The sequence below is a fragment of the Heteronotia binoei genome, chromosome 5 (assembly GCF_032191835.1).
Source record: "Heteronotia binoei isolate CCM8104 ecotype False Entrance Well chromosome 5, APGP_CSIRO_Hbin_v1, whole genome shotgun sequence".
NCBI lineage: Eukaryota > Metazoa > Chordata > Lepidosauria > Squamata > Gekkonidae > Heteronotia > Heteronotia binoei.
In genome coordinates this window covers 29,026,389-29,038,789 of record NC_083227.1, presented here as the reverse complement: position 1 = coordinate 29,038,789, position 12,401 = coordinate 29,026,389, and the positions used below count along the sequence as shown (strand labels likewise).

General features: G+C 46.9%; 3 protein-coding genes across 3 annotated transcripts in view; 1 reads left to right on the top strand and 2 right to left on the bottom strand.

The window, feature by feature from the left end:
* Nucleotides 1-12,401, top strand: part of LOC132571225 (zinc finger protein 709-like) — a 1,224,940-nt gene that overhangs the window by 1,114,177 nt on the left and 98,362 nt on the right. The window lies entirely within an intron of this gene.
* LOC132571257 (zinc finger protein 883-like) overlaps nucleotides 1-12,401 on the bottom strand; it is a 259,231-nt gene that overhangs the window by 198,662 nt on the left and 48,168 nt on the right. The gene's annotated exons all lie outside the window — the stretch shown is intronic.
* The window catches only part of LOC132570981 (uncharacterized), a 52,858-nt gene that overhangs the window by 18,403 nt on the left and 22,054 nt on the right, over nucleotides 1-12,401 (bottom strand). The window contains exons 10-12 of the mRNA XM_060237616.1: nucleotides 9,716-11,469; nucleotides 7,583-7,714; nucleotides 902-1,015 (exon numbers count right to left, since the gene is read on the bottom strand). Coding sequence (XP_060093599.1) covers nucleotides 902-1,015; nucleotides 7,583-7,714; nucleotides 9,716-11,469 — 2,000 coding nt within the window. The remainder of the gene's footprint in view (nucleotides 1-901; nucleotides 1,016-7,582; nucleotides 7,715-9,715; nucleotides 11,470-12,401) is intronic.

Here is a 12,401-nt window from a genome sequence, read left to right as displayed (position 1 = left end):
TACATTACACAGCTTCCAGATGGGGGCTGGAGATCTTCTGGAATTACACCTGATCTCCAAACTACACAAATCACCTTTTTAAAACATTTATTCCACTTCTCCAGGAGAAAATGGCTGCTTTGAACAGTGGACTGCATGGCATTCTATCCTACCAAGGTCCCTCCTCTCCCTACACCCCACTCTCTAGGCACCACCCTCAAATCTCTAGGTGTTTCTGAACTAGCAGTTGGCAAGTCCACCTGCACAGTTTTCAGCATACCTTTATCTGAAACTGGCCTTGAGGTTCTATTGAACTAGGATCTCCAGTCGGGGAGACTTTGGGGGTGGAGCCAGGAGCAAGTGAGTTCTGGCCATCACATTTAAAGGGACTGCACACCTTTTAAATGCCTTCCCTCCACTGGAAATAATGAATAATAGGGGCACCTTCTTTTGGGGGGGGGGGCATAGAATTGAACCCCTTGGTCCAATCTTTTTGAAATTTGGAGGGTGTTTTGAGGAGAGGCACTAGATGCTATGCTGAAAATTTCATGCCTCTGCCTTAAAAAAAGTCCCCCGCCACGTGCCCCAGGAATTGATTCTGCATTATACCCCATGGGAATTGGTCTCCATAGGGAATAACAGAGTGCCCAGTAGACATCCCCCCCACCCCGCTTTCTGATGACCTTGAAGCGGAGGGAGACCCTCCAAATCGGGGATTGGCAACCCTAATCTTCAGGTATTTGCAGAGAAAGCACTTTTTGCAGAGGGACAGGAACCAAACTCCAGAAGAGCCCCACTTAGCAACCCCTGTCTAAGGTCAAATTCTGCCCCCACACCCTGATCCAAATATAAAAACTGTGAAAATGCCCAAGCAAGGCGACGACAATTAAACAGACCTCCACCCACCTTAGCCTACTCTTACCTCTCCCGTTTCCAAGGCAGCCATCTCCCTTGATCTGGAGTTACACCGTCTATGCTGTTTACACTGCTTTGGGGCATGCCAGGAGGCGAGAGGTTTCATGAGAACCCATCTAAGCTAAGCCAGGGGGTGTCCTAAAAGTGCTCCATCTTCGGGCAGCCCCCTGCAGGGGTCCAACACAGAGCTCTGCCAAGTGGGTTCCCTGATTTTGGCGGAAGAGTGCGGAAAGGCAATGGCTTCTCTCTCCAGCTGTTACAGATGTAGGAGGAAGGGGGGGGGAGAAACGGCTGGTCCCTGTCTTGAGCCTCAGGGCAGGAGGGACACACAGGCTATGATCGCCGCCCTTTACGTCCTTCCTGACAACTTCTGCAGCGATTGGATGTCGCAGCTGCCTTTGGGAAGCCAACCCTGGCCAGAGAAAGGAGGTGAAGCCGCTCTTTCCTCACTTGGAGGCGCCTCGAGAGCCCTCTGGTGGGAACAGGCAGACTGCAAAGCGAGGGATGCAGGGGCTGGGATTGGAAGGCGGGGTTGCCAACTCCAGGTTTGGAAAAGCAACCACCTGGGATCACAGTCCATATTACAAAGCAGTAGGCAAGTGGCACCTTTGAGACCAACTAAGTTTTATTCAGAATGTAAGCTTTCGTATGCTCTAAGCCAGTGGCCCCCAACCTTTTTGGCACCAGGGACCGGTTTCATGGAAGACAATTTTTCCACGGACCAGTGGGGAAGGTAGCACTGGGGTTTTTGCCACTCCAGGCTGTCCCCCCCCTCCCATGCCACATCCTTGTCCCCCATGGGGGTCTTTAAATGGGAGGGAGGCTGGGGCTGTTTCTGCCTCCCCCTTCCGTTTAAAGACCCCTGCTGATCAGCTGATCAGTGGATAAATGAGGAGTAGGCTAAGGTCACAGCAGTGCTGCCCCTTCTGCCGGCCCGGGATCCAGGTGGATGAAAGATGTGGTGTGGCTTCACTCCGAGTGCCACCTCTTTAGTCCAGGATTGCTCTGCCTTGCTCCACGGACAAGTTGCTAGCAGGCCACGGCTCAGTACCGGTCCACTGCCCGGTGGTTGGGGACCCCTGCTCTAAGCACACTTCATCAGACAAAAATGGATTGGCAAGCAGTCCTTAATATAGATAAAGTGGGCCGTGAGTTGGTATGTAAAGGTAAAGATAGTCCCCTGTGCAAATACTGGTCGTTTCCAACTCTGGGGTGACATTGCATCACAACGTTTTCACGGAAGACTTTTTATGGGGTGGTTTGCCATTGCCTTCCCCAGTCATCTACACTTTCCCCGCAGCAAGCTGGGTACTCATTTTACCGACCTCAGAAGGATGGAAGGCTGAGTCAACCTCGAGCTGGCTACCTGAACCCAGCTTCCACCAGGATCGAACTCAGGTCATGAGCAGAGGGCTCTAACTGCAGTACTGCAGCGTTACCACACTGCACCACGGGGTTCTCCGAGTTGGTATGTAGAGTCATGGAAATGTTTTTAGCAGATTAAAAGAATCACAAATTGGGGTCTGTGTTTGTTAGTGTTGTTAAGTGGGCTGAAACAACAGCGGAGGGTGATAAAAAGCAGATTGATGTCGTAGGTCAGGTGCAAAGTGCCATAAATCTGGGTATCATTCTGGCTTTGCTAGTTGTGGGTTTAAATAGAGGGCATTAGTTTCTCAAGAGGTTATAACATCATTATAGTTTGCCATTAGAAAAAAAGAATCTCTCGGCTTGGCTTCACATTAAAATATAGTGGAAGATGGATTAGTATATGTAATAGGATAAACAGCCAATATCCCGTATTTGAGTATGTAAATACAACTCCCCCCAATATTTTGATACACTGTTCTAAAAGAGAAATACATTCTAGTTTGCCAAAAGAAAAAAAGTCCATATTCCAGGCAGCATTCCCTCTAAGTTGAGTTAGTGTGAGTTAGCTCACCGCTTTTTAGCCTCCAGCTCACGATTTTTGTCTTGGTTTAGGACAGGGGTGGACAAACTTGCTTAATGTAAGAGCCACACAAAATAAATGTCAGATGTTTGAGAGCCACAAATGAATGTCAGATGCTGGAAGGCAGGGAGGGAGAGGTTGAAAGAAAGGAACTTTAACTTTAAATGTATTCTCTAAGCCACCAGCCGACTTGGCTTGGGAAAATGATTTAAAGGGATTAGTGCCAATGGGGCTTGTGGGGGCTTCAAGAGACGCACAATATGTGTTATAGAGCCACAGGTGGCTCCTGAGCCATAGTTTGGCTCCCCTGGCAAACTAGTTTATGCAGTAGCTCACAACCAGGGGTGGCCAGACCATGGCTCTGGAGCCACATGTGGCTCTTTCACACATATTGCGTGGCTCTCAAAGCCCCCACCACCCTGTCAGCTGGCTTAGAGAAGGCATTTGTCTCTTTAAATCACTTCTCCAAGCCAGCTGGTGGCTTGGAAAACACATTTAAAGTTAAAGCTGCTTTCTTTCCACTTCTCCCTCCCCCATTTATTTGCTTTCCTTCCTTCCTTCCTTGCAGCTCTCAAACATCTGAGGTTCATGTCTGGCGGCTCTCAAACATCTGAAGTTCATGTCTTGAGGATCTCAAACATCTGACATTTATTCTATGTGGCTCTTACGTTAAGCAAGTTTTGCCACAACACAAATTGAATGCCAGTAGCTCACGAAGTAGAATTTTTGATCACAAGAGTCCACAGCTTAGATTACAGGCAATACAAAACAAAACAAACACTGGGATATACTGGCTAACAATGTTTAGTAAAACCTTTTAAATAATCACATAATCTTTTTGTACGTAACAATATTATAAGAAAGGTCCATCCAACGAGCACCCGGATATAGGCTCATTTCGTCAAAAAACTGCCTCAGGAGAATTCCTATTTTCTTCAGGGCTATCAGCTTCTTGTTATATTGTCATGTACAAAAAAGGATTATATGGTTCTTTAAAAGGTTTTACTGAACATTGTTAGCCAGTATATCACAGTGGGGTTTGTTGTTGTTGTTGTTTTTGTAACTCCAGGTTTGGGACATTTCAGGAGAGTTGGGGCTGGACAGGCAGGGTTTGAGGAGAGGAAGACCTCAGTGGTATATAATGGCATTTATTTTGGCAGCCATTTATAATGGCAGCCATTTTCTCCAGATTTTTTTTTTGTAGCCTGAAGATAAGCTTTTATTCTGGGAGGTCTCCAGGCCCCACCTGAGGCTGGCAACACTAAGGGAGAGCAGGGGGGGGAGCTTGACTTGTTTGGTTGGCCCTCCAGGGCAACTGGTTGGTTTTTGCTTGGGGCGGGATGCTGGACTAGATGGACCCCTGGGCTGATCCAGCAAGGCCTTTCTTATGTTTGTCGATGCATTACTTTGCTGGACATAGATTGAGATGGGTAGCTGACCATGTTAGTCTGTCTGTAGCAGTAGAAAAGAGCAAGAGTCCAGTAGCGACTTAAAGACTAACAAAATTTGCGGCAAGGTATTAGTGTTCGCACCTGCTTTCTTCAGATACATCTGAAGAAGAGAGCAGTGACAAATGCTCACACCTTGCAACAAATATTGTGACTCAGGAAAGCTCATCCCCCAACACAAATTTTGTTAGTTTTTAAGGTGCTACTGGACTCTTGCTCTTTATAGCGTAAGCATATGGGTTTGTGAGCAAGTTGGCAACCAAGTATAGGAAGTATTTTTACACTTTCCATTTTGAATGGTCCTTTTTGGACCTTTAACAAGCAGAAACTCAAAAGGGGGCTCTTTCCAACCTATAGATGTCATCTGAGGAGAAAGCGTCACTGGACAAACCTTCACCTGTTGTGTATCTGCTCAAAGCACAGGGAAGAAGAAGAAGAAAGATAATATTGGATTTATATCCCACTCTATACTCTGAATCTCAGAGTCTCAAAGTGGTCACAATCTCCTCTACCTTCCCGTCCCACAACAGACACCCTGTGAGATAGGTGGAGCTGAGAGAGCTTTTTACAGCAGGTGCCCTTTCAAGGACAACTCTGCAAGAGCTAAGGCTGACCCAAGGCCATTCCAGCAGGTGCAAGTGGAGGAGGGGGGAATCAAACCTGGTTCTCTCAGATAAGAGTCCGCGCACTTAACCACTACACTAAAAGCTGACAATATATTTTCAGGTCAGCTGATTTCTGAAATGCTGGACACAGCCTTGCAAAGCCCAGCTGTTCCAAATGCCTGCTCATTCAGCACACACCTGCTGGGAAGCTACCTTACAGGGCTGTTGTGAAGATAAAATGGAGAAGAGCAGGGGGTGTGGCCTACCGTGCAAGTGAGTTTCTGCTGGGTTTTTTAAAACAAACACGGGTGATGTCAGGGGTGTGGCCTACTATGTAAATAAGTTCCTGCTGGGCTTTTTCTACAAAAAAAGGCCAGGGAAGAGGATGGCTTTGGGTCTCCTTAGGGGAGGAACAAATGGAGTAAATAAACTTCCTTATGTGTCTTTCACAGACAGAAGTCCAATGGATGCAGTTTTCCTACTCATAATGGAGGGGTAGTAGCAATAGGGGAGAGCTGCCATTTTTTAATTCCCCTCATTTGACTGATCATAGAATCATAGAGTTGGAAAGGACCTTCAGGGTCATCTACTCCAACCCCCTGCACAATGCAGGAAACCCACAAATGCCTACCCCAAATTCACAGGATATTTGAGGCATGAACTCCATGGGGGGGAAATGATGCCACTCTAGGAGGGAAGGATGGGAGAGAGCTCCAGACAGCACTCTTCAGGAAGGGATGATCCTTTGCAGGGCTTTTTTTGTAGCAGGAGTTCCTTTGCCTATTAGGCCACACACCCCTGATGTAGCCAATCCTCCAAGAGCTTACAGGGCTCTTAGTACAGGGCCTTCTCTAAGTTCCAGGAAGATTGGCTACAGCAAGGGTGTGTGGCCGAATATGCAAAGGAGTTCCTGCTGCAAAAAAAGCCCTGATTCTTTATAATTCCCATTTGCTCCTAAGAGCTGCCTCCTGCCTGGCATCAGCCTCCTGGCCCCAATCCACAGGAGCCATTTGGAGCTGTCCTAACTGCCATTTGTCTTTTGCCCTGAAGAAAGAAGAACAACAATCCTCATGTTTAGGATGCAGATGGCCATAAAAGATTAAAAAAGGCAAGTGGAGGTTAAAGCCAGCAAGTTTCAGGTCTCAAGTCTAAAATAAACCAAGCTGATGTCCTTTCAATGACGTCAGCTGTCAGTAAATTGGTCAGCGCACAGGCTAGTTCAAGCGGGCTATGGGGAGATAGGGTTGCCAACTCTAGGGTGGAAAATTTCTGGAGATTTAGAGGAGGATGCCTAGGGAGGGCAGGGTTTTGGGATGGAGGGTCCTCAACAATGTATAATGGCCAGAGTCCACTCTCCAAAGTCTTCATTTTCTCCAGAGGAACTGATCTGAGTTGAGTGGAGATTCCAGAGGATCTCCATGCCCCACCTGGAGACTGGCAACCCCACTTGAAAGCCCCTGTCTGAGGTAAATTGAGCAACTGGCGGACCTATTCAAATGGGCCCCCTTGTAGGCCTCAGACTAGGGTTGTCAGTTCCGGGTTGGGAAATACCCGGAGATTTGAAGGATGGAGTTTGAGAAGGGTGGGAGAAGGTATGAGGAGGGGAAGGACTTTGATGGATTATAATGCCGTAAAATCCTGCTTCCAAAGCAGCCATTTTCTCCAGGTGAACTGATCTCTGTCACCTGGAGGTTAATTGGAATTGTCATCCCAGGAGATCTCCAGCCACTGGCCTTGGGTTAGCCATTAGCTCTGGCAGAGGTTGTCCTTGAAAGGGCAGCTGCTGTGAGAGCCCTCTCAGCCCCACCCACCTCACAGGATGTCTGTTGAAGGGGAGAAGACATAGGAGATTGTAAGCCACTCTGAGACTCTGTCCTTGAAAGGGCAGCTGCTGTGAGAGTCCTCTCAGCCCCACCCACTTCACAGGGTGTCTGTTGTGGGGGGATAAGACATAGCAGATTGTAAGCCGCTGTGAGTCTCTGATTCAAGGGAGAAGGGTGGGGTTTAAATCTGCAATTCTTCTTCTAATTGTAATTGTCATCCCAGGAGATCTCCAGCCACCCCCCTGGAAGTTGGCCACTCCACCTCAGCCTAAGGTAAACCGAGCAACTATCAGGCCAGTTCAGATAGGTCCCTTGGAGGCTTCAGCCTGCATTAAAGGCAATTAGCAGAAGCAAAAATGATGTTCAAGAAGAAGAGAATGGATTTATACCCTATCCTCCACTACCCAAAGGAGTCTCAGAGTGGCTTACAATCTTCCTTTCCCACAACAGACACCCTGTGAGGTAGGTGGGGCTGAGAGAGCTTTAACACAAACTGCTATTGAAAGGAACAGCTCTGGGAGAGTTATGACTGACCCAAGGTCACTCCAGCAGCTGCATGCGGAGGAGCAGGGAATCAAACATGGTTCTCCCAGATAAAAGTCTGCGCACTTAACCGCTACACCAAACTGGCTCTTCAGTTCACAACCATGAAGCGGCCAAAATTCATCACAACTTTTGTTCATGAGCAGGTTTGTGCCCATCTTTAGTTACATCTCAGAGTTTCAGTAGTGCTTTTCAGAAAGGCAGGAAAGTCAATTATTTTCACCAGCTCATGTGTCAGGCAAAACAAATGTACTTCTGGACGCTGCTATACCACTGCTTCATCCTCCAATTTTCAGCATCTTATATAGAAAATGCACTCACTTGATACCTGAAACATGGGCTGATAACAGATGAGCAGATTGGGGCAGCTGGGAGGCGTTCTGAATTGGGCTGGCTCAAGAAGAGCCGCCCTGACGCTTCCACATGCTCCCCGGTGAGGCGGCCCCATCCCATCTGCAAGGCGATTTGACGCATTCAGACGGGGAGGCGCCTCAGAAGCCAGACTACTCTTTTTCTCCCCTGAAGAGTCAAGTGCTTGTGTGCTCAAGTGCTCTGTTTAGGTTTTACAAAAAAAAAAAGAAGCGCTGTGGGGCGGCTTGGCGGTTTCACACCACCAAGGCGCCTAGCATCCTCCCTGCCGCTTCCAAATGCCAACAGGGCGACTGGCTGTCGGCTCAGAAATTTGCTACCACTTTGGAAGTGGTAGCTTTTTTAGCCAGCCTGTGAAGGCTGGAGGACAGGATGAGTGCAGGACGGGGACAGGCGGCAAATGTTTGTGTGTGGAAGGATTTTTTAGGTCAATTTCTGAGTCGATCCAAAGTGCCGGTCTGTAATCACCCATGGTATCTCATGAGAAAAACACATTTTTAATTTAAAAATCCAGTTGTTTTTAAAAATTATTGTTAGGTCTTTTTTCTATCATGTTTATTTGGTGCTTGGCTACATGTAATGCCTGAAACAGTTCAAGGTTTCCTTTTAATACTTTCTCAAACATATCATAATTGGTTTCTCAAAATTAAATGTTACAAAAGGCAGAGAACCCAAGAGGTGGACATTTTTGCACACATTCAAAAATCATCTGTCACGGTCCAAATACAAAGGTATGAGAAGTGACTGCTGGGGCACAATCCAGTGGGAAGTTCTCCTGCACAACAGCTCTTGCACATCTCCTACTTATTTCATGATGTTTCTGCCACTTACTACATATTGCATCTATTCAGACCCAGCTTCATTGTATACTAGTTTGTTTCTGGAGGTAAATGAAAGTGCTGATTTTTTATCTTTAAAGCTCATACCAGTTCAGGACCAAAATATCTTCTCTTGGGATCCTAACCTAGATCATCCAGTGAGGCCCTACTCTGCATCACCCATTTTGTTAGGCAGAGAGATGTGATGGGGCCTTTTTGGTGGCAGCCCCCAGCTCATGGAATAGTTTATCCCTGTAAATTTGATCCTTTCCCAGAAATGCTTGGAAAGGCAGTAAAGGCACAACAGATTAGTTCAGTTTATTTTTAATATATCCTTTTGTATTTTTAATCAATGTTCTTTGGTTCCACTTTCTGTTTTTCTCCATGTCTCAGCTTGGAAGGATGGCGAGAGTGAGGAATATGAGAACATTAGAGGACCCCTGCTAGATGAGACCATCTAGTCCAGCATTCTGTCTCACACAGTGATCAACCAGTTCCTCTGGAGGGCCAACAACAGGGCAGAGAGGCTGAGGCCTTCATAAGAACATTAGAACAGCCTTGCTGGATCAGGCCAGTGGTCCATCTAGTCCAGCATCCTGCCTCACACAGTGGCCAACCAGTTCCTCTGGAGGCCAACAACAGGGCAGAGAGGCCAAGGCCTTCATAGAAATATCAGAAGAACCCTGCTGGATCAGACCAGTGGTCCAGCATCCTGTCTCACACAGTGGCCTTCCAGTTCCTCTGGACAGCCAACAACAGTGCATAGAAACGGAGGCCTTCAGAAGAACATAAGAAGAGTGCTGTTGGATGAGACCAGTGGGCCATCTAGTCCAGCATCATGTGTCATACTGTGACCAACCAGTTCTTCTGCATGGCTAACATGGCAGAGAGGCCAAGGCCTTCACCTGATTTGCTTCCTGGCTCTGAGATTCAGAGGTTTCCCTCACCCATCATGGCAAGATGCCACTAATAGACCTCCGTGAATCTGTCTAATCCCCTGTTAAAGCTGTTTATTCCTGTGGCCATCATTCCATCCTATGCCAGCAAATACCACATTTTGATCACTGTGTAAAGTACTATTTCCTTTTGAAGGAAAGGATTTTTAAAAAATTCTATCCCAGCATAGAGATTTTTTAAAATTCTGTTTTCTGTAAGCCACCTTGAAAACACTGGTTATTGAAAGACATGGTATAAATGTTTTAAAATTAAAAGGGTTCTTGTACAAGGATACGCTTCTGTGGGATCATTAATTGCTCTATCATCAATCCCATCCTACGTAATTTATTTGGTAGTTAATCAACTGGGAGTTCTGTTTAATGCTACCGGTGTCTGTGTTCACATTTATAGCATCTACGTGGTTGGCTTTATGATGGTCAACAAAATTTGGTCTTGTATAGAAACTTTCCCCACAGTACACACATTTGTAGGGTTTCTCCCCTCTATGAGTTTTCTGGTGTGTGAGGAGATTTGAACTCAGGTTGAACCTTTTCCCACAGTCTGAGCACTGATAAGGTTTTTCTCCCGTGTGAGTCCTCTGATGTCTGATGAGACCCGAACTGCAAGTGAAGCTCTTGCCGCAGTCTGAGCATTCAAATGGCTTCTCTCCTGTGTGGATTCTCTGGTGCACATGGAGCTGAGAACTCACGCTGAAGAACTTTCCACAGTCTGAGCACTGGTACGGCTTCTCTCCTGTATGTGTCCTCTGATGGGCGATAAGGTTCGAACTCAAAGTGAAGCTTTTCCCACAGTCTGCACAATTGTACGGTTTCTCACCTGTATGTATCCTCTGGTGTCTAATGAGGTTGGAACTGCAAGTGAAGCTCTTCCCACAGTCTCCACAATCGTATGGTTTTTTCCCTCCATGGGTTCTTTTGTGTGCATTGAGACTAGATCTCAAGTAGACGCTCTTTGGACAGTCGGTACATTTATAAGGTTTCTCGCCTGTGTGGATCCTCTGGTGGGCACTGAGGCTCGATCTCACGCTGAAGCTTTTCCCACAGTCTGAGCATTTGTATGGCTTCTCTCCTGTGTGGGTCCTCTGATGTATGCTAAGCTGAGAACTCACACTGAAAGTCTTGCCACAATCTGTGCATTCGTAGGGCTTCTCTCCTGTGTGGGTCCTCTGATGTCTAATGAGGCTGGAACTACAACTGAAGCTTTTCCCACAGTCTGAACACTCATATGGTTTGTCTTCAGTGTGAATCCTCTGGTGTCTAATAAGGCTGGAACTGCAGTTGAAGCTTCTCCCACAATCAGAACACTGGTACGGCTTCTCTCCTGTGTGGATTCTTTCATGCGCAATAAGGTTTGAGCTCTGGCTGAAGCATTTCCCACATACCGAGCACGTGTAAGGTTTCTCACCTCTGTGTGTTCTCACATGTGCAATGAGGGCAGACTTCTGACTGAAACTTTTCCCACAGTCTGAACACTTGTACGGCTTCTCTCCTGTGTGGATTCTTTCATGAGCAACCAGGCTCGATTTCAAACTGAAGCTCTTCCCACATTCTGAACACTCGTATGGCTTTTCTTCTGTGTGGATTCTCTCGTGGGCAATGAGGCTGGAGGTCTGGCTGAAGCTCCTCCCACAGATGGAACACTCGTATGGTTTCTCCTCCGTGTGGATTCTCTCATGGGTAATGAGCGTTGATTTCTTCCCAAATGTCTTCCCACAGTCGGAGCATTTGTATGGCTTCTTTCCTGTGTGGATCCTCTCATGAGCAATCAGGTTAGAGGTGTTGCTGAAGCTTTTCCCACACTCACTGCACAACAAATGTTTCTTGCTGGTGTCCTTATCATTCAGCACATGAAGAATGGGTTTACTTCGACTCCTTTCTGTAGGAATCCTCTCCTGCCTTTCAGTTCTCTCATTTTCCAAAATTCCATTCTGCTCAGAAATTTGGAGAACTTCACCATTTGTTTTTCTTAACAATTCCCTGGATAGTTCTACTTGTTCAGAACTTTCTATGTTAAGTGTGCTTCCATCTTCTTCCGTTCTTTCCTTCTCAGACACTGGCCCATGGCCTGCCAAAACAAGGAGAATAAAGACAGTTGTAATGCCGACAGAAATTCAGGCAGTCAAAATTCAAATGAGAAGATGACACATTTAATTTGAAGAGGCAAGTTGCTATGATTCGGCTCCAGTGGGTTGAGAATGTTTCCACACTGGCCTGTCCACTTCTGGATTCAATTAGTACCCATGAGTACTACAGTGCTCCCTGGCACCCTTAAGAACATCAGAAGAGCCCTGCTGGATCAGACCAGTGGTCCATCTTGTCCAGCATCCTGTCTCACATAGTGGCTAGCCAGTTCCTATGGCCAGCCAACAACAGGGCATAGAAGCCAAAGTCTTCATAAGGACATAAGAGAAGATGATGATGATATTGGATTTATATCCTGCCCTATACTCTGAATCTCAGAGTAGTAACAATCTCCTTTTACCTTCTCCCCCACAACAAACACCCTGTGACTGTGAGGCAGGTGGGGCTGAGAGAGCTCTTACAGCTTCCCTTTCAAGGACAACTCCTACAAGAGCTGTGGCTGACCCAAGGCCATTCTAGCAAATGCAAGTGGAGGAATGGAGAATCAAACCCAGTTCTCCCAGATAAGATCCACGCGCTTAACCACTACTCCAGACTGGCTCTCCTATACCTAACTGGCTCTCTGGATCCATCTAGTCCAGCATCCTGTCTCACACAGTGGCCAACCAGTTCCTCTGGAGAGCCAACAACAGGGCATAGAGTCTGAGGTCTTCATAAGAGCAGCTCTGCCAGATCAGACCAATGGTCCATCTAGTCCATGCAGTGGCCAACCAATTCCTCTGGATGGCCAATAAGAGGGCATAGAGACTGAGACTATCATAAGAACCTAAGAAGAGTCCTGCTGGATCAGACCAGTTGTCCACCTTGTCCAGCATCCTGTCTCACACAGTGGCCAGCCAGTTCCTCTGGACAACC